At 39.7% G+C, this 25260-nt stretch overlaps 1 protein-coding gene across 1 annotated transcript in view; it reads right to left on the bottom strand.

The window, feature by feature from the left end:
* Nucleotides 1–3408: 3408 nt before the first annotated feature.
* The window catches only part of LOC118321287 (protein kinase C-binding protein NELL1-like), a 247958-nt gene continuing 226106 nt past the window's right edge, over nt 3409–25260 (bottom strand). The window contains exons 16-20 of the mRNA XM_035652555.1: nt 22265–22405; nt 13722–13915; nt 10457–10633; nt 9854–10078; nt 3409–8343 (exon numbers count right to left, since the gene is read on the bottom strand). Of these exons, the coding sequence (XP_035508448.1) occupies nt 8293–8343; nt 9854–10078; nt 10457–10633; nt 13722–13915; nt 22265–22405 (788 nt within the window). The 3' untranslated portion in view covers nt 3409–8292. The remainder of the gene's footprint in view (nt 8344–9853; nt 10079–10456; nt 10634–13721; nt 13916–22264; nt 22406–25260) is intronic.

Here is a 25260-nt window from a genome sequence, read left to right as displayed (position 1 = left end):
ACACACACACACACACCATGACACTGGGTTAAATAAACACTTAGCTGCTCTATCTGACAACAGGTCAATAGTTGTGGTGTGGCTTGCCTTGTCACTGGCTCAGCTGCACTCTTTAATTACACACCCATTGATTGGTCAGAATGTCGATAAGGCATTTAAGCAGCTTAATCCTCATCGTATTAACATGAGCAATATGCACATAGTTTATGAATTAATTCTCAGCCTGAGGCGGAGCACTTGTATTGTTGCCTCTTGCATTTCAATCTGGTTGCCTGGGGTTTTCATGAAATGTCAATAGAAAGAGGAGAAATTGATCGATTTGACTGCTGGTGGCAGGAGGAGGAGGAAGTGGCGGCTGAAGGAGGAGGGGGAGGTTGCTGAAGTTACTTTCTGTTTTGCTGAATTGATGCCAAACTGCTATCTCTTCTTTGTTATTCTACCCCAACAAATCTATCAGGGAGACTAAGACATCTCTTATAGTTAAATTAGAACTGATTGAAAAAGCAATCTTCAATTGTGTGCTGTTAAGTCAGTTCATTCATGCATAGGTGCTAGCTGTGTACCCCTTCTCCTCCCTGTCTGCATCTATACAGTAGATGAGAGTTGTTGCTGAGGGAGTCACTCTATCACCTCTGTGGCGACCTCCATGGTTTCAGCCCATGAATGGTAAGCACCTATGGGTGGCGCCGCCCCCGGTCGACGGGAGCGGGGGCCGGGACAGACAGGGAGCACAGGGCCACCATTCACCATGACCGGGACAGACAGAGCAGAGAGAACAGAGCACTTTCTTTACAGCTGACTGACAGCAGGTTAATTGACTGAACCCTCCCCAGTACTGCTCACTAGAGAGCGTTTCTCCCCCAGAGGCATCTTAGCTCACAATCTAAGATAAAGACATTCGTACTAATCTGTGGCAAGCAGATGCTCATGGAAACGCACTGGGACTGATGACATAATAGTCCTGTATAATATTAAAAGTATGTATTCCCTAGTGCTCTAGTGTGTTTAAGGAAGATTCATTGCAGAGAATCAGTTGTTTATCTCAACAACAACAAACCTGAAGTAGATATCAGATGTTATTTTAACTGGAAAAAACATGTATATTTTGCTTTGCAGACTGCAGAATTATTAAAACCTCCGGTCTTTATTTACATTTTAGTAGCTTCCAGATATGACACCAGATTCAGATGTCTTCATGTAAAAAATTTAGATCTGACATTGTGGTTTAGTCATAATGATAATGATAATACTACTCAGTATAAACATATTTTCTAGGAAACATTTCCTTGAAATGTCAAAGTGAAGAGGTCAGGGTTGGCTGGACATGCAGTGTACAAGATTCTGATACTGGAGATTGGGGTTTGCCATTTAGGCTACTAAAACATTGAGTTATGGTCAGGAAAAGATCATTAATCAATGTGAGGCAGTCTCTATTAAGTACCACCAGCAGGTTGATATTTTGTTTTGTTGTTTTTGTGACATGTCTTGGTAACTATTGGTTAGTTGGCTTGGCATGAAATCCATAGAGATATTCATGGTCCCCAGAGGATGAATCTTGAATTTCATCAGATCCCCTGTTTATTTATTGTTATTTCAGTCAGACAACTCACGTTTGAAATGTTTATTGAAGCAGTATAGCATATTTAGATTTTGGCGTCCAGGCTCCGACCTCATCACTCCCCGCAGATATGTTTACAAAGAGATACAGCAAATACCCTAACCCCTTTAGCCGCGAGCCTACAGGTTGGATGGCTGGGTTGGGGTGGGTGGGTTGCTTTATCAGCGGTCAGGTGAGGGTGGTAGCGGGTGTCGGGCGTTGGTCGGCGGCTGGCTATGTCGTGTTTGTGTGGCTGGTGTTTTTTCGGGTTATGGCTGTGTATGTTCTTGTGTTTTGTCGGTTATTGTTGTCTCGTTCTATTGTTAGCTGTTCGCCGGTCTCTGTGTTCGGACGGGGCCTGGTCGCTTTCGGATGGTGTTACGCGTGGTGGTGCAAGCTTCGTTAGGTCTGTGTGGGTTCGGGTTTTTGTTGTTGCTAGTGTTGTGGGGATGTCCGTTTTTCCCGTTCCTTTTATATCCATTTTGTTTTTTTTGTTTTATTTTTTGACTCTACTTTCTCCACTTTCTTTTTCACGCGCTCATGTATTTTGTTTTTACCGTACGCAGGCCGCCAATAGCTTACAGATAACAGCATAGTGATGCAAAGCAACTAGCAGCATTGACACAGCTAGAGGTAGATGCTCTGGGAAATGTGCGCATCCTTTTGAAATTAGACCGCCAATTGAAAGGCTGCGCTTGTCTAGTGACTTATGAATTAAACGCCAGTGTCATGTGTGTATATGCAGCGCCTCAGCTCGAGTGATCTGGTGGCCCTGAAGTTGACTGCCTGAACTAGCTTGCAGATTTCACTCCATTTTCGTTTAACTGCTTGAGCTTTTCTGAATTATTGTTATAATAGGAATATACTGAGAAAGGAAGTTGTACATCTATAATTGATATTCTGTTGTACCGATAAAAAGTAATATTTGGTTTGGACATAAGGGTTCTGTGTTAGGGTTCACATGACTTTCAAAGTGCAAAATTTATAGTTAAGTAATGTCAGTTAAACAGCAACATATTTTTAAATTATTTATTAATGATTTAGCCATCATAAGCTACTGACCTAGTGACCCTTGAGTCTAGTGCAGGACTTTATGCCTTTACTAACAGATGAAGAGTAAGTTTCAGTAAGTAAAGAGTAACTTCCGACTTCTTAATTTGATTACCTGCATTTCAGTTAACGTGTGTATTTTTGTATAATTTCGGGTGCTGTGTGTGTGTTTTTATTAATTGCGGTGCTGCAAGAAAACATAAAACTTTAGGTTCCATGCTGTGCAGCTTTCACTTTTTCCAGCAGTATAGCTTCAAAAGTATTGCTGTACCTGTTTCAGTTAGCAGCACAGCAGCGCTCCATTAAAGCATCAAAAGGATATACTTATCTTTACTGCAACGCAGCCTTTCATACTTTTCCAGAGAGAAATGGAAAACGGCAGTATTGATAAAAGTAGAACATGAAAGACTTCTGCAGGACTATATCCTGATCCTGCTTTCATTTCTGAAGCTTGGAGACATCGCTTTTGTTTAAGCTGCCGGTGGATGGCATGATGCTGTGATGTTTGGGTGTCTCATGATTTTGCCATATACAGTATCTGTCATCTATTTTTGCCATTACCCTGAAAGTATTACTCACCTACTGTACCTGCAAACCTGCGAGTTCAACTGCTTGTCATAATCACACTTATAATAAACCAAATATTCTCAGCAAATAAAGTAAACAACTAAAATATTTATTAAATGAAGAATTTTTTTTTTTTTTTACAGCAAACTCTTATCACAACACAGTCTTCAAGTCAAATGACACTTAACCCTTTGAGTACAATTAGGTTTGCCACTCTGATCTGGAGAAGTAACAATGAACAGACCTGGGGGAGTCCTCCGCCGCGGTCCTCTATCAAAAACATGAACAAGCACATCCGGATCTAGAAGGTCCAAAACGTCTTCTTTTAAAAAAGTCAGACATTAAAGGAGAAACACAATGGCTTGCTTCTTTTTCTAAGTAGGAACTGAATCAAGAACAACATTGTCATTTTCAACATTAGATTTTTTTTTTTTTACATGTGTACATAGTTCTATTTTGTCTGGTTTTCATGAAGAGATTTTTCAGTTCAGTTCATACAGATATATGTTAAAGGAAAAAGAAAAAGGTGTGAAGTGAAAAGTCTGTCCTTTGTTTGCAAAGATGCCCAAAACAGACACTGGTCTACGCTCATTCTGATTCCCAAAATGCACTTCTGTTGACCCTCAGCTTTTAATGAGGGTCACTAACTGATCAGAGATCTGTACAAACACACAGTCTAGTCGAATCCATAATGTCCTAAAACAGCGAGAAGACAAATATTAAACTATGGCAGATACTAAAAGGGTTAAGGCAAGAATAGAAAAATAAAGAAATAGTAGAAACAATAGAAATGTTGCTTCTCTGTCACTCGACTTGCAACGCTCAGATCCTAAGAAGCTGTAATGAGAATTATTCACATAGTCTTACTCTCTTTACAGTACCCTTCACTTTACACAGTATTTACAGCAAAACAGAACCTATCCCACAAAAAGAAAAGTAGTCCACTAAAATTAATATGTCATTCATGAACACAATGATAATTAAAAAACTGTATAATTTTATCATATTGTCAGTATGTAAAAACATTTACACACAGACTTGCAAATAGTGTTTTACAGTAGTCATTATATTTCATATCAAATCAATCAACAGAGCAATCTGAAAACCTTGTTTTCAGTGATCTTTTGTACAAATGTCTGCTTTTGATTGCTGTGTTAAACAGGATGGGTACAGATACCATTTACATCACTTGTTTTCTCTTTTGTGTGCACAGTTGACAATTTGAGTTTTACAAGAGGCATAGTGACGATGGAGGATAGTACACAGAGAAATGCTCAGGTGAGACACAAACAGATGTGGTGGCAAACAAAGACGACACAAGGACATTGTGACCGAGAGGTCAGAACAGCGGCACACCTCACTGCATGCCACTGTCCCCTCCAGACGTTGAACAAACAGCATCACTTGCAAAAATTTGTGAAAGGACCACCGTGTTTTGGAGTCCAAACAACGCACTCTGTGCACGTAGAAAAATATCTTTTCCCGCTGTTTCTTTGAGGGAGCAGAAACACGACCAGAAACAAGAACTACTCTGACATTAAATAGTGGAAGGTCAGTAGGAGCGAGATGGTGGAGACATTTATTTTCAAATACAAAGACCAAGGTCACCCCTTACGCCGGTTACAATTCCAAAAAAATGCATCAAAGTTTTTCCTTTATAGCTAGTGCAGACTACAACAAAGCCTTACATTTGCTGTATTGATCTTGGCCTATCAATGTGTGGGGTGCAGAAATGACACAATGATCTCCAATGAAGTGTACTGATGACAGGATTATTTAATTTGGAGAGATTCTCAACAGGAGGGAATGGCCGTTACATTGAGGAAACAACATGTGAGAAGTGACTACACGTGTACACTGCCTTCCTCATTTCCTGGCTTCAGGTGCCTATTGCGCTTTCATTGGATACTGTTCTTCTCTTGTATCAGCCTTCAAAATGCTCTACAAGCACATCTTGTTTCTGGCTATGACAGAAATATGTTGTAGTGAGTAGGATGGCTCATGACAAAGTAAAAGATGAGTCACAGAGCCACGCCTACTCGAGGATTTTTGTCTCAGATCTCAAACATTTGTCTGCTCTAGGAAAGTCACAGTAAAAGTCGAGTAGTGTGCACTAGACTTTCCAGTATCACCCCTGATTTTGATGAGGAATACCAGTATCTTTTAGGGCTCCAGCTGATTTACTTCATTTCACACAGAAAAGCCAAACAAAGGTTTCATTTTCATTGTGAAGGATTATCTCAATCTGTGGGAGCTGCTTTTCATTCTGAGGCAGCAAGTTGATTCTCTCGAAGGAAAAAAAATTGTCCTGATATCTGCAACTATGCTGGTGTGCAGAAGAACAGTGTAGAGACCTTGACTGTTGGTACCAGCTTTGAAAATCTTTCAACTGAAATAATTTTACCTTGACTGTAAAGTGGGTTTATAAAGAGCTGTATAAGAAAGGTTTACTGAATAACTTTCACCTGAGCAAAAGGTGCAACTGGTATGTTAGACTTCTGCTGTTATCAGGTAGTAATTTCATAGTTGAAGCACAATCCATGGCCATAACACGCAGTTCAAAGTCAGAATGTTTAGACAGTGTTAGAAATTCTGGTTTGCTGTGGGAAAAACAGCAGACAGTGATGGACAAACAGGTTGATAATGACAACACTTGAGGGAATTGTTAGCACTCTCGAAACAAGCTTGAGGATAATTCAGAGAGCTGTGGAGGAGAGGGCAGGGCGGGAGAACAGAGTGGCGTCAGAGCTGTGACTATGTGAACTGTAGCAGGAAAGCACCAGACTCTCCTGCCTTAATAAGCCTGGCCGTCTGTAAACAGATTTGACACTTGGTGACCTCCTGGCATACTCGAATCCAGGCCAGCGTGACATGGCTTTAATTATCCCCACCTTTTCTCTCTTTCAGTTTTTTCATGTTTTTTCAGTGTATGGTTTGGAGCTGAGGAGCTCTGGGAGATACAAGAATAGTCTGATGCACCATGAGCTCTGCTGAGTAAGTTAACTGCTTCGGCCAGTGCCAGAGCCTGTTGTGCAGATTGATATCACATGCTTTTCATTGCTGTTGTTGTCATAGGTAACTATCTGACAGTCAGCCTCATCAGAGAGGAAACACTGAGGCTGAGGAAAAATTTTATTTGGATCTTATAAAGAATGTGACTCATGAGGGTGGGCCATTTACAATGAGTAAATACAATGGGGTATGCCTGAAATAAACTACAATTCTTCACACAAAGTGTCGTCTACCTACGTCTAAAAATGTGTTTATACCTCTTCAAAATGGCCACCCTTCATTCAAGTCTGCCATCGTAGGGCGAGACACAGAAGTTCAAACCCTTCATGCTCTCATACCTCCACACACCTGGCCAATCACTGTCTGAAGTGGGCGTGCTTGTCAGATAATCTGTTTCAGAATATTGCCAAAGTTGTCAGATGCACCCCCCCCCCCTAAATGGTGGAAGGCTGTGGGGGAGGGAATTTCAAATGCTGTTCGATGGTCTGACAAGCACTTGATCCAAAGCACTCTGACATGTGGAGACTGCACCTCCTTTCCAAATGTCATTGTTTAGCCTCACAGAGACCAAAACTAATGGTGTGTTCAGGCGCTGCTTGTCAAAAATGAAAGCCTCAGCAACACTTCCCGTATTGAGAACAACTTCCTTATGAAACCAATGCATTTCAGCCAATGGCCTTTATCTTAATAAAGGCCACAGGCTAAAATGCATCACCCTTACTTCTAATTCTTCTTAATACTTACTTTTACCACCAAGATGTTGCCCTCAAACAAAAAACAGAAATACTAGTGAAAACTAGAAGTATAATAATAGTTTAGGAAGTTTACAGTTCATGCTGAAATAATTCAGTTCAAATCATGATGGACAACTGTATAACAACGATATGTGAGACAACTGACTGGTGCATAGTGGGATACTGAGGGCTGCAATAACATAATTTGCTGTGTCCACCAAATTCGGGCATTTATCTTCTCTAGATACATGGACATTGCAGGATCCGGTCCTTAAAGTGGAAGAAGCAGACAGCTTTTGGGTGTAGATGCAGGAATTTGGATGATGTGTCCTAAAACATTTACATAGAATGTAAAGAAAAGTTATGCACCTTTGATTTGTTTGAATGTTCACCCACAGAAACATGTAAATGCACAGCCAAGTTAATGGATTAAGATTTATTTTTTCCTTCTTTCCTTCTTTACTGATTTTTTTTAATCTGCCAGAGGAAGATTTAGTTCACAGCTGTTTGATAAAAAATCTGTTTGTGAGAACGTATCATGAATTGACTTTGTATAAAGCAAGACATCTCAAAGGTTTAGGTGAGGTGTTTGTCACAGTAGAAAGTAAAAAATATTTGTTGAAATAACACGAAAAAGTCACTTTCATGAAAGATGTTGGTATTGAGTTGGAAACTGAACCTTCATTATCAGACTTGAAGGTCTTTTTTTCTTACTTTTCTAGGTGTTATTTCTACATCAAACTATCTCCTGTCAACCTTGCATCCTGATACTGTAGCTTCACAGAACATCATATACAATTAGGGTGCATTACTTTTGGTCACCACAATAATAAATGTATTATGATGACCTCCAAGGTGACCAAACAATAGTGAGTCTACATTTAGGCAACACAGACAGCTGGAGCACCGCAACATCTGTCCAGCTGTGAATCAGTTTCCTAATAACCTGCTTCCTGCTGCTCCTCCCAGATTTGGGGTTCAAGACATGGTGCTAAACAGGTTTCCTCAACACGTGGACTGAAATGGAAACAACACAAAGACACATACACAACACAGTGACTGTGGTGACTATGGCCTCAGTCTCCACCTGAGCCACACACACACAACATCACACACACACACCCACACACACACACACACACACACTCTGTCAACAAAGTTACGGCATAAAAGCACAGTCTCAACATCCCAGTCTATCCAGTGTGTGTTTGTATTTTCTCTGCACACCCTGGCATGCACAAGTGTGTGCGTGAGTCTGTTTTATGAATCCAAGGGGAGGGTCGTCGGATGAAGGAGGGGGCGTGGCAGTCCCGCAGTGAAAGGAGGAGAGCTTTAGTTGTTCTGAAGGCAGTCGAGATCCACTGAGCAGCAAACATTCCCATTCTGAGACGCACAGCATTAAAAAACAGGAAAGAGGAAAGATAGCATTAAATATACTGGAGTGTATTATAATATGCTGTATATGTTGCATTTAATAACACAATTCAGAGCCTGGCTGGCTTAAGACTTAAAACACAGGAAACTCTCAGTGTTAACATGACAACTACAATAAGGGTCAGTTCACACAAACTACAAAAGAACATACTATATTTTTGGCCCTGTTACATTTCAGTTTCAGGATTGTCTGCTATGGTTTTAAGATATCCATCTCTGAGATTTATGCTGCCACTCCAGCACGTTGGAGGGGAACAGAATATTAGAAACTATGTCTTTACCAAAAGTAATGCTCAGGAGCTCATACTGAAGGTGACTAACCAATCGCACAGCTGCTAAGTGACTGCTCTGTGAACCGATTCAGACCAACTCAGGCTGGAACAGGTTGAAACAGAATCAGCAACTTGACATTACTTTGCGGTGGCCAAATGCAGACCGGTCAAACTGGTCCACAGCAGCCTAAAATATTACTGAAAACGGTGCTATCCAGGTGCAGTACATGGACCAAACTATGTTGTCCTCCTCACTTGATTTATTTATTGTAACCAGTTTTCTATGTCTTGTGTCTGGGCTCCAGTCTTTGCTCCGGAAAATAACAATACCCAAAAATCTCCGTGGCGTTTGTTTTGGGGAAGAAATCAGAGAAATAAAATGTTATTTTCTGATGGTTTCACACCGGTTACTTCAAGCACAAATAAACACACCCACACACCGCCGTACCAGCCTGTGGCTAATCTCCGCAGGCTGCTAAAACATCTGATTTGGTCGGAATATTGCCTCGTACAAATACAGTAGTTCTGAGCTCTGACAGTAGCTATAACCACTTGCTGTAACCATAGTGTGAGTGAGTGCACCAGCTGCTGTGGCTGGCTATGACTTGTATGTATTCTATATCTAAGTCCACTGATTCAGTTTATGTAATCACGATACAAAATAACCTGAAATGTTGATGTTGAATCACATGTTTGATGTGCTTCTTTTGGCTAATTTAAATTCTGATTGCTAAAAATATGCAAAACTGAGAAACAAAAGATTGTTTTTACTAAATGTGTGGAAATGATCTGAGTTGTGGTGACATGTTCCGGACACAGTGATCTGCATATTTTGTGCTCTTAAGATTAAATGTGCCTTACATTATCTGTGATAGTCAAGTATTTATTCACCTTGGAAGAAAGACAGTTGCATATCCTCCAGCACACATTAGATAAACTCACTATACCAAAAATTTCCTTCAGTATTAATAGCCCAGAATGCTTACCATTACACACTGCCATTGTAAAGGTACGGAGGAATTTAAAAACTGATGTGAACACAATTTCAAGCTTATGTGACTGCATGGGACTGCATGGACAATTGCAGGGCTAGACAAATAGATGATGTAAAAAGCACTCACAAAGTGAATTTTCAGTTAAGCACAGTAAAGCAAACCTTCATCGTGGCTGTTGTTGCTTTAGCCTACCTTACACTTGCAGGTGGTACAGGGTGAGTTGGGCATATGCCATGTGTCTCCGCTGAGGCGGACGACGCCTGCGGGGTCCTGGCACGTCTGTCGGATGTCATACGACAGGTTGTCGGCCAGGCAGGGGTCTGTGACGCAGCGCGGGCAACACTCGCCCTCTGCCACCGCTGTGTACTCGCACATCAACACGGGGCAAACCAGAGGCCAGCAGTCCACCTCCCCCTCCTGCAAAGACACAGAGAAAGATAACAAAGAAGAAAGGTGCCACAAATGTTACTGTGTGTGCGTTTTTTTTCTGTGTGAATCAGCTGATCTCGTGACTGCAGTTACAACTCACATGCTCTTTAACTAGAGAGGTGGTAATTATGAGCCCTCCACACACACTTAAACACAGAGCTGAGCAAGAGATCCGGGCCAGGTATTTAACAAACCCCAGATTCAAGCTTCATGTTGATGTTTTCGATGTCATCTGTTTCTTCTAACAAACCACTTTCATCACACTTTTTTAAGATTTAATATGAAGGTCAGCTTTAATTTCTGTAGACAAAACACATGTAACTCCTGTGTGAATTTGTATATGTGTGTGTGTTTCTGTGTACGGACCATGCAGCGGCACTGCTGGCAGCCGTACAGCCAGGATGCTCCACTGCGGTACAGTGTGCGTCCACTCTGGTCGAGACACTGGCTGCTGGGCCGGTTGTCACAGCCAGGACAGCAGAACAGATCCTCATCTGGGTCTCCGCAGTCACAGGGTCTCCTCCTGCAGTATGTCTGCCCGTCCTGCACAACAGAGGTCACAGCAGTCAGGGGGCAAACAGACTAACATATGTTGATGACTTCATAAAAATTGTGTCGACGAATACTTTAACTTCACGTGTCGCTTCATATCTGTAAAGTACTGCAGTTTCTTTATCATTAAATAGGTAGGTTAACCTGCATTCAACAGGTACAGTGAAGAGTTTAAGGATTCCTGGATGCCCTGAATGTCGTTACCGAACTTTTTAATCACCGAAAAGACCCCAAAACTTTGAGAGAACACTGAATGCCTGACATTTTCTCTTGTGAAAGTGGTGCAATTGCAGAGATATTGAATCTCAGCATTAAAAAAAAAGGATTCAGAGACCCCTATCAGAACAATCTTTTGGATATGATCAAGGTGCTTATCTGGGACCTGTCTTGGATGCCTTCGGGAAGAGCTAGTTAACAATGTTGCACACTGGATCATTCAGGCAGATTATTCAGGGCCGGCATACACCTAATGTATTTTAGCAACTCTTAAATCTCCATTTTCTAACAGAAATTTATTACAGCAGCGAATTAAGCAAGATCGTGTTAGAAGTTTGGTGTCTGGGCTGGAATGCAAAGTCAAATGCAGAGGAATCTGCCAGATCTGGGAACCTCCTCGACCACCATGTCCCTGGCTCTCCGTCTCTACCCGGAGAAAACTTTATGGTCCATTTTACTCACCACAGCCAGCACTGTCTGGCCCTGGGACGACAGTGTAATGGAGATGTAAAAATGTTACATAAAATGGGTATTAGAAAATGTATGGGAGCCATAAAATCATTCCGCATACCATTAAAAGGGCAATACAGAGCCAATGTTTTATCGATGCTTATTGTCCTGCTACAGTAACCGCTGAGTCCCAGGGCACCAACACCAATGCCGTTGGTTTTTATGGTTACGGCCCTGGACTTGCTGGGAAATTATTGCCAATTGTACCACGCTGGCAGGATGCATGAATGCAGACTGTTCATTTTAATGCCAGGAATAAGACCAGGCATGCATGCTAATGCTGCGCTATTGTGCTAACAAAAACAATATCATTATACTGCTTTTTTATTTCAGCTTTGATGACAGCGACTTTATGATGAATTTGATGACTGCAGATGACATTCTCTTCAATAAATATGTATGGCACGTTTTAAGCACAGTCCTAGGATTAGGTATTCCTCTCCAGGATATTTTTTGAAGGTAAATTGATTTAAGGGCATTTTGATGCTTGTTGACTCTAATTCTCTAGTTTAACTAAATTTCTCCTTTCATTTCCCTTAAAATAAACATCAGTGAAAGCTGAAAATAGAAGATCCTGCAGCCCTTTGCTTGTCATTCCCCCTATCTATTCCCCCCTTTCATGTCTAGCTTCACCTGTCCTATCAAAAATAACACCCAAAAAATATCTTTGAAAAAAATATATATTTTCCAGTTTCCACTTCTGATCTCATATGCTGCATTTACCACGTAAAATGTACTTTCTGACCCTGATGACATTCAATGTATCTCTCCATAACCACCGACAGTAACTTTCTGGCTGCCACGCAGTCACCAGGCTGTGGTTTTCAGCCTTGGTCCCTGCGATCCAGATCAATGCTGGTAAACCAGCAATGTGAGCAGAACTTGTCCAGAGCGTGTCACACTTGTGTCTCTTTTCTCCACTCTTATAATTATGCTATTTCTATTACATCTCTGAATCAAGAAATTCCCTTGTAAATGTATGTTAATGCATACATTTATTGGCAGTTGACATGAAACAAATATTTAAGGCTGCATTTCATTATTTATTTGCTTGAAGCTAGTTTTTCTCATTTCTGTCACTTCTACAAAGTCTGTTAAGCATGACCATATACTACTACTGCTAATACACAAAATAGAGACACAAAATAAAGATAAAATAGCACTCTGCATGCAGTAAAAAAAGATCTTTTAAGACATCATAAATAAGCTGCAAACATTTACTCTACAAAACAACTATATTATATTGGAAATGTGGCTGCTGAAAGACAGACTGCTTGAAGTCGCTTTGCTTTTGGACATTTGATCCATGACAGAGGCTTGATGGAGCCAAGACAGAAATTGATGAAGATGTTTACGTTCCATTGGTCATCTATCTCTAAATTTGTCACATGAACAGGAGCAAAGTGGCTTCCGCTGCAAGAATCATCTTGCCCTGCAGGATGACTGAAGTCACTCAACCAACATGTTGGCAACATGATATTAATCACCAGATGTCTGCTGTTACAGTTTACACATGTTATGACAGAGAAATTTAACTAATTTGGATGTGTTTACTAATGTGTGTTGAACTAAAATGTCATAACTCATGATACACTTCTGTAATAGAGTTCGCCTTAGTTCATAGTGGTATTTAGCAGGGTAATTATGTGAAAGATGATTATTGGAACCTCTGCTCTCGGCTGTCATTTTATTCCGAATAACAATCTGTGTCCGTTTCATATTAATCTCACTAACTGAGCCTCACCTTCGCGAAGATAAATCTGATCAATATCTCACTTTCCTGCAGCCAAAAATATTTGTCAGAATGTAGCACAGGCTAAAGACAAACAGAGGGGAGCACTGAGGTGTTTTTACTTGAGTTTTTACTTGAGCTGACCTGTATGACCTGTATGATTAAATTTGCTCTCCTGAGGTAATAACAATCAGAAAAGTGTTTGTTTGTTTGTTCTGTTACGGCTCTCTGTGGTGATTTAGGGTGGCTCAACAGCACAGTATGTGGTTTTACTACCATTTTTTATGTTGATGCTAATTACTTTGTAAGGGCTACAACAGGATAATGTTTAATCTCTGTACCTGCTTGCACTAATCAGCTGCACTCTCTATCCCCCTCCCTCCTGAGTCTGTGCCCCTTTTAACTGGCAGCTTTCAGCCGAATAAAGTGTCCGGTTAATTAGCATATTTATCTGAAAGTCACAAGTTAACATTGTCTTAAATAAACAGCTAAGTTAGAGGAAGTCATAGAAGACAGAGAAAGCTTAAGATAATAGCTACAATGAAAACCTAGAGTTAAGATCTTCCACCAGCTTGTGGACATCAGTGTGAACAACGGTATGTGTGTGTTCCTCTTCTGTACCTTGCAGGAGCATATAGCACAACGGTCAAAGCTGGGTTTCCAGTCTTCTCCATTGCGTCTGATTCCCTCTTCCTGGGGGCAGTCACCGCTGCAGCCCGGACCGGACGTACAAACACAGTCGTAGCCTCCCGGGAGGTTCACACACACACTGTCATTCCAGCAGGTGTGTGTCTGCAAACTGCACTCATCGATATCTGGAAGAGAAAGAGTGAACCGTGAGCCGTAAATGAATGTCATTTGTTGTGTGAATGTGCTTTTGAACAATTATCTATGAGTGTATGCAGGTTATAATGTTTTGAAGTTTTGAAAAAAGTAGTATTATCAATTGATTTCAAACTTGCTTGCCAAATACAGTTAGTTTTTAGTTAATTAATGTCTGTATTATGTTCACTGGCAATGTACATGTACTGCAATACAAGCTGCATACTCTCCAAGATCTGCACATCGAAATATATAGCTTTGCAAATTTAATTTCAATCAACATTTTCACACATAGGCATACGCAGGTATCAGATTGGTAATACATTTTTAACAAATGAGCATTTCAGCCCTCAAGTCACTGTAATCATTCCTCCAAATTAATAGCATTTAGATATTGTAGTCGTAGAAAGTGAAGCTACAGGTAGTTCTGGTCAGTTAGGGAGGAGCACCCACGATGTTAGCAGCAGGTCTACAGCTGTGTTTTAGTATGGAGGTTCTTGAGTTCCCACAAATTAGATATAGCAATACCTCCCTGAACAGTATCACACACATGCTGTTGCAGAGCAAAGCAGTGCAAAATAAACACTAAACATATAAGATAAGATAAGATAAGATAAGATAAGATAAGATAATGATGATTATGAGATATGTTGATGTACTGTGTATTTTAGATTTTGCCTATTAATCACAACATTTTGTTGTTTTTGTCATCCCCTTACACACTCTTTCCCTGCATGTACAAATAGTACCCTGCATACATACTGGCATCAAAGCTTCAGTCACATATATATATTCTTATTATTGGATTCAGTTGAATCAGCAAAGTAATGAGACATCTGCTCAGTCAGCTTCTTTCTCACTTTTCCACTCTACATACCAAAAAAGACCAACATGAACAGAGACGACAGGCAGCATTTTCATCTACTTTTCTTTATCAGCGTGGAACAGGAAAAAAGGTGCCAAAAGTCTATCCCTACCTTTTATCAAGCTATGACATTTAACTCTCTTTATCATCATAAATGTGAGCTGTTCAGAGAGAAAAAGACTAAAGTCCGTTTGACAGTAGCTCTGCTCTCCCCTGCCAGCACCTGCTGCCTACAGACAACGATCACTGACAGCACACTACTAGCGAAGGAAAGCAGAGAAAAACGGAAACTACATGTTTAAAAATGGAATTCATGTGTTTTTTGCCTGTCCAACTCTTACTTTCTGCACATAGTTGAGTGAAAAGGAGAAGAAGGAAAACCACGTGAAGCTTAAAAAAAGCTTGATTTACATACGTTCTTGTTGCACTTCTTAAAATCCTTTAAAAGGCATCTACTTTTTCTAGCTCTTTACAAATGCCAGGATCTATCAATATTCAAATTTAGTTCATTTCTACATTTTTCCTGCTGGACACAAGATGTCTCGTACTTCACTGTAAAGTCCATTCTTACTGGATGTGCACATCACATTTGTGTAAGTTGAAAATTGGCTCAACAAGGGAAATAGGAACAGAGGGGATGTAGTTAGTTCAGACATGTCTGTAGTAACAGCAACACGGACAGGAAGGAAAGGCAAACGTTTGTAGACTGTAGAGAATACAGAAGTTGGAAAAATTGCTTGGTGATTTTCTCGTTATAATTGCTGTAGTTTGCCACTTCTCAGATAAATGCATGGTTGTTGAATTTGCGAACAAAAAACAATCCCAAAAAATGACTGAAATGATGAAAATACATGACTTATAAAGCGAGATGGTTACATAGAAATGTTAAGATCCTCTGGTGTAAGTTGCTTACACTGTTAACAACATGCAAAATACATTTTTGTTTTCTCCAGTGGAGAATGATGATGGTATCTGGCAGGAAGACCTACTCTGAGTGGTACGTGAGGGTTGGCTGGTAACTTTGGCCACACAGCCACAACAATACACTGTGTCACTGCTTAATACAAACTCTAATTGGTTGCAGTATCCAGTTTACTGGATACTGAGAGAGCAGGAAACAGTGTAGCCGAGGATTTATTGTGCCTGCGACAGAATATTTGCATACACTAAATGAAATCCCCATCAGCCAGTCAGACATACTGTACCTCCGCCGGTGAAGGATTAATGCTCTTCATGCTACATTCACCACATTCAGCCACAAGCTGCTGCTCGCAGATGAAGCATACTCCTACATGTAGGCTCTGAAAGACAGTCTTACAACCGAACACAAAAGCCCTTTGGAGAAACCAGCTGAGCACAGCCAACCATATGAGAAACTTACACTCACACCTACATGTGCTGTTACAAATGAAAGAACTAATCCTGCAGTGAATGAACATGACAACAAACCTACACAAAGGCATCAACATATGGCAATATGAAACAAATAAATCCCTCTGACAGATGTTGGCAATTAGAAAGCATCAAAAAGCTCAGTATTTGAGTATTTAAATTATATTTCTTTGGTACGTCCCCAGGCAGTCCATATGGAAAGGTCATGTACATCACAGAGAGAGAGAAAATGATGCACATGCACTGTTGTGAAGGGAGACAGTAGTAGTTTATGGTGTATTATCCTCATCTTCATCTGTTTATTAAAGCCACCTGTCTCTCCCTAAAGCATTAGACATAATAAATGTGTTTTGAGATGCAGCCCATGCAGCTCTCAGTTAAACCAATAAAGCGAAAGGACTGCTGCTTGCAGCTGCTCTGGTCCCCGCAGCATATGCAGTTCAACATAATGAAATGTTAATGTTAATGTTAAAACCTAAAGCAGCACAGTGTATTTTGGCCATAGACTGTATATAAAGATTGGCGACATGTCTCCATTAAAACCAAACATCAGAAAAAGAACACAATCGTAGAACCCATCTTCAGGGGAAAAATGTATTTGACATGTACTTTGATATCTTAGTTTAGTTAGTTTGCCACCTGCTAACATTAAGGGGGTGGGGTTTTATGACCTACTGCAGCGAGCCACCAGGGGCGGTCGAGATTTTTGGCTTTAAGTTTGGACACCTGTCATGTCGTCAATCTTTATCTGCCAATGATTATAACAATTTGACACAAACTTGTAACACTTTAATATTACAAAACATCATCTGAAACTTCATAGAATTAGAAAAGAATTATTATAGAAATTATCTAACATAACTAATAAGGGACATTTTGCTACAATGCGTTGTAACACAGGGTAACAACAAACCACAATTCAACGCAACACAGGGTATGCACAATAAAAACACTAATTAGTTTTGCGTACAGCATGTTTTATGTGTCTTGTGAAATTCTAGTTTTTGTTAGGTTACCAAAAACTGTCTAGTTTAGTTTCTACTATAGCAAGTAGCCAGCAAGTCGCAGGCAGTTGAATGTAACCAAAAATACTGTCTGGAAGAGCCACAGTGGAAAGATCACAACGGTCAACAAATTGAGATTAAATATAGTGTATATTGACTTACTATGGCACTAACCACTGTAACTATATTATAGCGATTGCAGCACAATACTGAGTTTCTAGTTCTTAAACTAATTTTACCCCATATCCATTAACTACAGTGCTTATTTGTATGTATTTTTTCACATGTGGGGAAAAAAATAGACTGTATGGACATGTGTGAAGTGTTTGTTTAAACACACACTTTAGAAATAGCCCCTAACCCAAACGGGAGAATGCACTTCACAGATAAAAGACTATTTTAGATTCATGTGTCACTCAGCAGGACTCCTTGAGAATAGCACAGCTAGTTGCTCCATGTGCCAAACATGAATTAGCACCAACACGACAACAAAGCACTCTGTTCATTTGAAAAACACACTGAATAATTCTCCAATTTGCTGCTGTAACAAAACACAGGATACTAACACTTGATTTTGTTAGATTGCCATCATCAGCCAATTTTCATATCCTTAGGAAGCCGTTTGTTTTTAAAGAAATAATGTGTAAAAGTGATGCTTTTTTACTGTAGATTTGCATCTGATACTGAAATCTGTGGATTTACTTATTTATTTTTAAATATGCCTCTAACTGAAAAGCCGAAAGACCTAAAACCGACTAACTTGCCAGATGCAATTATGCACACAATTACTGATATGAATGTACGCAGACAAAAAGACTTTCTCAAAACATTATCCTCTTCTTTCTCATTAATTATCATCCCTAGTGCTATCTGCTGTTTCCTGCATGGTTGTCACGTACTGTTGGCCAACATGCAGCTGTTGATGTGGTTAACTGCCTGGTGCTGCTGCTCTCTACTTTGAGCTGGCTCTCTTATTACGAAATCCTACTTTCTGTTTGGTTGACTCATGAGAGGCTGTTGGAGGGATATTGTGAAGGGGGGAAAAATCCTGTTAAATTGTCATTCGTACTTATTTCCCCTGCTGGCTTCCAGCCTAATACTTGCATAGTGGGGGGAAAAAGGTGGCAGATATACTGTCACAGCTACATGCACACAACACACACATAGACATTGACTTGTATTTATGCTGTAAAGTCTAGAAAAGCAAAGCCAATAATAGTCTCTCTCTCAGCGACTGCTCCCACTAATCACATTGTATTAATCTTATTTCAAGTCATGAATATGTTTGCTGAAAGCATCAACAAACAAGTAAGTTAATGTCCGATTAGACTTGTGACTGATGTGAGTAACTCCTCTGACTCATTTGCTGCAGATATGAGTTATGTGTTTTAATGATTATTTTAATGTGATTGTACCATCTTTTAAATCATTCTGATGGCATAAGTTTTTATCTTTAGCAAAATTATACAACCAAGTGAAATTTGCTACTTTCAACCCATTCATGTAAACGTGGTGTCAAAATATGCATGACTGAGGTTAAAAAATGTTTGTGTAATAGCAAAATGCTACACAGTGGAATGGAAATAGATTTAACAAATAAATCATGACATACATGAAGCATGTGACTTAAACATCACTCATCCCTGAAGAGCTAAAAAAAAACTGCAGCAGACGAAAACATCAGATCTGCATGGACCGATGAGACGACTGTTAACTGTCCTCAAATTAATACTTGAAACAAACATACACGCCATATTTAAATCACGCTTTCACCATTTTCCTTCGTTTAGGGTTTGACTTGTGCTGTTTTAATTACATCATCCAGTTGTGCCCTCCTCTTCTGCAATACTTTAATGACCCCTAACTAGAGCCAGCGCCACCAACTGTTTATCTCAATAAACCAACTCCAAATATTTGTGTAACAGTAGTGGATACGCATATTCACATGTTTTGGGACATTTTCTGGAAATGTAAATGTCTGCTCAATTTAGAAACTTGACTATTGCCTTGTTACCAAAGTCAGATATTTATAAATCCTACACATATGGGCTTTAATCGTAGTTTCTCCTACACGCTGGGAAGGTTGAGTTGTATTCAAATGGTTGCAATCTGCAACTAGATGCGACTAAATCATATGCATTGGCCCTTTAGTTCACCACTCTGCCATGGGTTTGTATATTAAGTATGTTCCGAGGCTTCCCCAATAATTTGCTCAATACTCTACTTCTGGTGGAGTTTTAATCGGTCACAGAAGTGGTGTGTTTATCTCTGTTGTAGAGAAACTACCAGTGTTAAGAACACACTGAATATAGGATCAACAGCAGAGAAATGGATTATGCTGCAGGAATGATTTTCTACAGAAGTTTTGATACTTTATTTCACAGTGAGTCTGGAGACCATTGGAATCCATTGTAACTGCTGTAAATCCACCTGAGTATAGCTGCACAGCCATTATCATATCCCTTTAATATTACCATTAATGGAAATATCCACTTAAACTGTTGTGCTATATCTGTGATGCTTAATACATTCTGAGTTCATTTGTGCTGTACCCACTTCCTCTCAAGCTGCCTTGTTTCCCCGAATGCTAAGCCCATGAGAGAGAAAACTTATACGTCTAGTTTAACATTTAGAAGTTAAAACTACTGGTGTTAATATAAATGAATAACTTTGTATTTTGTATTTAATTTTTGGCTCCTGTTGATGTATGAGTGTTTATGATTGTTGAACGTCAGCACAAAACTAGCTTGTGAAAAAAGCACTGACTCTGAGGGACTGACTTAAAAACCAAACCACTTTAGAGTATCACACTGCAGTGATGTAGCACCACACCTGTTTGGTCAGCTGTCTATAAAAACAAGATAACTGAATGCAATGTTCATCATTTAAAATGTTTCTTTGATTAATATTGTAACAAGTAGTAGATTTACAAACTGACACCTCCTATGCCTGAACAATGCATTTTTGTATGTAGTTTTGTGCAAACAATTTGACTCTTGAACTATTAACTTCCACTAAGTCACACATGGAAGAGGTTTATTAATAGAAAAAAACATTAATTATATTTTGCATTAGTGGTTGTAATGGCCTATAGGTGACTCAGAATTAAAAGATTTACATCACTAATTGGACGAAGAGAGTGTATCTTAGTTTGAAAATCACAAGTGACGAGATCTGTGACGAGACGTGAGATGCTGATTCTGCCTTTAAAGACATTCCAAATGGTGTTCAGTCTGTGTGGTAATGTGACACGAAGCTGCTATGTCTATCACTTTTCCTAATAATTGAGTGAATCTACTACCTGGAGGAATGTGTTGAATTGATACCTCTCCCCTCAAAGTAAATTAATCAAACTGGACTGCTGATGTTGCATTTTGATTTAAAGGTTAAGTGAAAGCAAAAGCCTTTCACTGAGCCAAGCGTTCCTGTTTGCCGCATCCATTCAGACTTTTCACCGCTGCAAAAATAAAAGCTATGCCAGAGATTTGTTGAGTGATATTTAGATATTATGAGCTCCTGCTCTCAGACATGCAGAATGTCATCCGTAATATGCTGAACCACTGAAAATCCTGATGTTCAGGTAATGTCAGTGCCAGTAATCAGTAAGCAGCTGTACTTGTGTTTATTGCTATTAGCAAATGTTAGCAGGCTAAACTAAGATGGTGACCTTCTAAACATCAGCATGTCAGAGTTGTCATTGTGAAGTTAGCATTTAGCGTAGTTATAGACTCTTGGTTATGTGTAATTGTTATTTTAACAGTATTTAAATGACTATAGGTAATAACTCAACTTTGAAGTATAACCATAGTACAACCATTTAAATGCTGTTGAAACAACATTTATCTGTAACATGTACATGTAAGAGTTAAACTTTTTTACCCAGTTTTTGTGTGGACTCGTTTTGACCTGCAAATCACCAAATCAGTGGTTAATGGAGAGCTGTTAAGAGTTTTACAACCATAATGGTACTACAAAAAGATGTTTCACTCGCTTTCATTATCACCAAATTAACAAATAAGTCACAAAACTGCCAAATATTTTGCAACATGTGCACCTCTCTTATTCAGAATTTGAGCATTTGTTGTGAAACAATCATCAAAGCACATCAAAGACTTCTCTTTTCACAGGACATTAATAGAATCTGATTATATGATAATCAGCAGTAAAACAGTTAGGACAAGAACTGGAGCGTATGCAAGATTAACATTGCTCAAATCAGATCAAATAAGCCTACACAGCCTCCTAAAACTTTTATCTGACAGATTAGCAGAACCAATATCAGGGTGTGGGAGTGAGAGTAGCAGCATCTATGCTGAAGTAAACTAAATTGTATTGATTTCTTTCTCCTTGTTTTCATTTATTGCTCTATAATTGGTACTCGCCTGTAAGCTACTGCATTCTAAATCTTCAAAATCATTTCATCGTAAAATAGGCACAAATTGTGGAAATATTGCAAATTATTAAGCACGTTGCTTGCAATGTCAGGACTTTCACTGTACTTTCCTGCTCTATGCATCATCAGCACTGTATGTTCAGACAGGAAGCAGACAATCCTGGTGTTTCTCAGTTTCCTTCTCTAACTCTCCTTTCTCTGGATTCGTGGGCTAGCACATGGGAGAGGGCACCAACACCAACTAATAGCAGCACCAAGCTGATGTGTGTTGCTGATAAATGTCTCATTATGGGTTGTGCGTGTGGGTTTCACACTGCATGGTTAGATCTCGAGCTGTCAAGGTGAGAAAACCTCTGATTAGCCTCCTTGTAAGCTCGCAGGATGACACGTTAGAGCAAACGCACATGCTCCCATATGTAACACAATCCTTATGTCTACTTGCTAGATTTTCAAAGAGGATAAATGAGACAAAGAATGGCAATCAAGCGATCATGTAGGAGGACCAGAGATAGAAGGGACATGAAGAGGAAGCCAGGCAGCGACAGTACTCAGTATTTATGAGTAATTGAATGCAAAAAAAGGGAGAGGAAAGAAAAGTCTATAGAATGTAGGCGGTGGGCACGCAGAGGTTGAGGAGTTGGTATTTCAAGCAGTGATAGGGATGTTTTTTAATTCAATGTATGCTCACCAATGCAGGAGCTCCCATCGAGCAGGTAGGAGCCATTGTCATGGAAACCACTTCTGCATTCACAGTGGTACCAGCCGGGCAGGTTGACACAGCGGGAGTGGTTGTGGCACTCAATCAGGCCCTCTGCACACTCGTCGATATCTGAAGACACAAACACACACTGTAGCATCAGCATCAGTCTGAATTATTTTCCTGGCAATGAACATCAACCTGAAACTTCAGCTCATTTGTGTCTCTTTTGCCTGTGCTTTGATCTGTGCGAGTTACAGCCGTGGAGGTTGATCCAATCAGAACAAACCGCCACCACAACAGCAGAGCTGGGTCAGCGGCTGCCCACATTAGACAGCCAACATCTCTCTGCTGCCTGTGTGCCACAGCAGGGATCAAAGTCTTTTAGAAATCAAACCATTTGGCAGCAGAGTTGTTTCCTTCATGCACTTTTCTATTTCTTCTCCTCCTCACTCAATCGGCTCAGCTCAGCTCGCTTTGTCTCTGGCATGTGACGTGCATACACATGCCCAGCCCAGAGGCGGGCTGTGCATCTTCTCGGGAGAGTAAATCTCTCTCATCCATTATGTATGGTGTGAGCTCTGCTCCTCATCTGCAGCTCTCTTGCTTCTGGCTGCAAGACCCGACCTGTGCATACACCCTTTCGGTTAAAGTGTGACCTTCAGTCACACCTTCAATTGCTTAAATGTGAACTATAGCAGACAAGGAAAGGTAGTGAGGCACTGCTTGTTAACTGTCATGTCTATGTATATCTCATATTGTGACTGAAGGGGGAAAAGCCCCATATCTTAAGCAAATCAACAGGAAAAGTGCAGTAGTTTATAGCTCAGGCGTTTTTCATATATGTAATGGGTTTTAAAGGTTCAGTGTGTAAGGTTTAGTGGCATTTAGTNCCCTCGCTTCACCCTCCCCTTTCAAGCATGAAGGAAAAACTACGGTGGCCTCGAAAGTCACAAAAACTTTAACAGCCCTATCTTGTGCCAGTGTTTGGCCTGTCCTTTCTGGGCTACTGTAAAACTCCCAGGAAGGCGTCCCAAGGCGTATGTGAATATAAAAGGCTTGTTCTAAGGTAACTAAAACATAACGATTCTTATATTCAGTTGATTATACACTAATAAAAACACACCTATGCATATTATATTCCAGCCAATAGATCCACCTAACTGTTACACACTGGAGGGTTGTTTTATAAGCAAGCAAGTGTAATCAAATTCATTTAAAACCTGAAAAGCCACAGAACGTTTTCTCGTCTGTTGTCTGGAATGAGATGCTCCTCTGACAAAGCTCCATCCACAGACTTCTTGTTTCACTGAAAGCGGTTCAAATCTGTACACTTATGATGAAAGCAGTAAAAACAATGTACAGGTGAAGTTACATCTTGCTTACAAACAAAGTAAAGATTTAGAAACTGTAACTGTAAACTGCTCATTTCTTACCAAATCACCACTGTGAACGAGAGATGCCATTATAAAGTAAGTTTCTTGTATGCTTTTTTTTTCTACATCTGGAGTTAAACGAGAATATCAATATCAGTTGCATCTTTAGTTCCTTATATTCCTTCCAATGCCTTGGTTTACAATTTTATAGCTTCCACTGAGAATACACACAGTGTGTGCAGATCAGTGTGAGTTTAAGTCGATCAAAACAAGGTTAAGAGTAATATGAATTTCAGTTACAGGAAGGATGCGTCAAGGTCACTGTACATCAAGTTAGAAATGAGTCAGGGCTATGCAGTAGTGTAAAGTAAAGAAATGTGATTTAGAGTAGATTTATATTGTAAAGTTATATTTAGAAAGTGGAAACAAACCTAGATAACACCCTGATAAAAGCAAGATAGCGGAGAAATAAAATATGGTATATTGGAAAATTGCCTTTTTATGTCTAATATATACCAAATTATATATTGATATTAATATATGACTTGCCATGTTGTTGAAAGGTGTTTTTTTACTATAGGGAAGAGTTGTGATTTTTATCCACCTACATTTAAGCATAAACCCACTGCAGTTGTTCCAACCACATGCTGTATCCCATATGGCATCAACACATAGCTACACACTGTAAAAAAGGATATGAGTATGTAGGTTTTAGTTACCTCAGCTCATTTCTTTCAGTCAGTTTCAACTAAAATGTGTGGTGTACTTGAAATTCAAAGTTTTTCTGTGCCCAACTAATCAGTTCAATCGAATCATTCAGACCACATACATTTCTTAGTTGACTTAAACTTATGTACGTGTGGCCCCTGCAAAGTGCATATGCAACCCCAACATGCCAACAAGGGCTCATACACCTCCATGTGCCACCATAAACTTCCTTTTCGGATCCGAGGAGACGGAGAATCAGGTAATGAACACACCTTTTAGTCTGCTTGTAGGGTTTATCAAAATGCTTGTTTAATGCTTGGTTAAGTATTGTTAGATAGAGATAGAATTAGATAAATGTTTACACTGGAATTTTCCAATTAAACCTGGCAGCAGCAGTTTTCGTAACATAAGATTTTTTTACCGGTGAATTTTGGAATTTGTGTTTTTTTTAAGTTGTTGTAGTTAGAACATGACAGTAGTAAGTAACAGTAGCTCAACTATGGATTATATTTGTGCACCTATATCTGAGTGTGTTACGAGAGCCGTAAGCGGCGTCATGCATGCATGACATTTTTATTTCCTCCGTTTCTCATTGATAAACAAGTTAATATGACTTTGTTTCCTAAATAGGCGAAGATAATTAATTTGAGATCTCCGAGATAGACAATCAGATATCAATAGGCCTGGAGAGTGGGGAGTGAATGTGTGTTATGGCGAGCAACAGAGAGGTTATGCAGTGAGGAGTTCGTAGAAAGAAATGTACAGTATGTTTGCATACACACCTTAAAATAAAAGGTACAGTGTTTCAAAGTCTGGCACCAAGCAGCAAAGTTTTTAACACCAGAAAAAGCAAAGTTTATCCATCCCAAGATCCCATTATCTCAAGAAAGACAAATGCAATTA

Source organism: Morone saxatilis, unplaced genomic scaffold (assembly GCF_004916995.1).
Source record: "Morone saxatilis isolate NCDOM2014 unplaced genomic scaffold, NCSU_SB_2.0 Contig11, whole genome shotgun sequence".
Lineage (NCBI taxonomy): Eukaryota > Metazoa > Chordata > Actinopteri > Moronidae > Morone > Morone saxatilis.
This window is presented reverse-complemented; position numbering and strand designations above follow the sequence as displayed.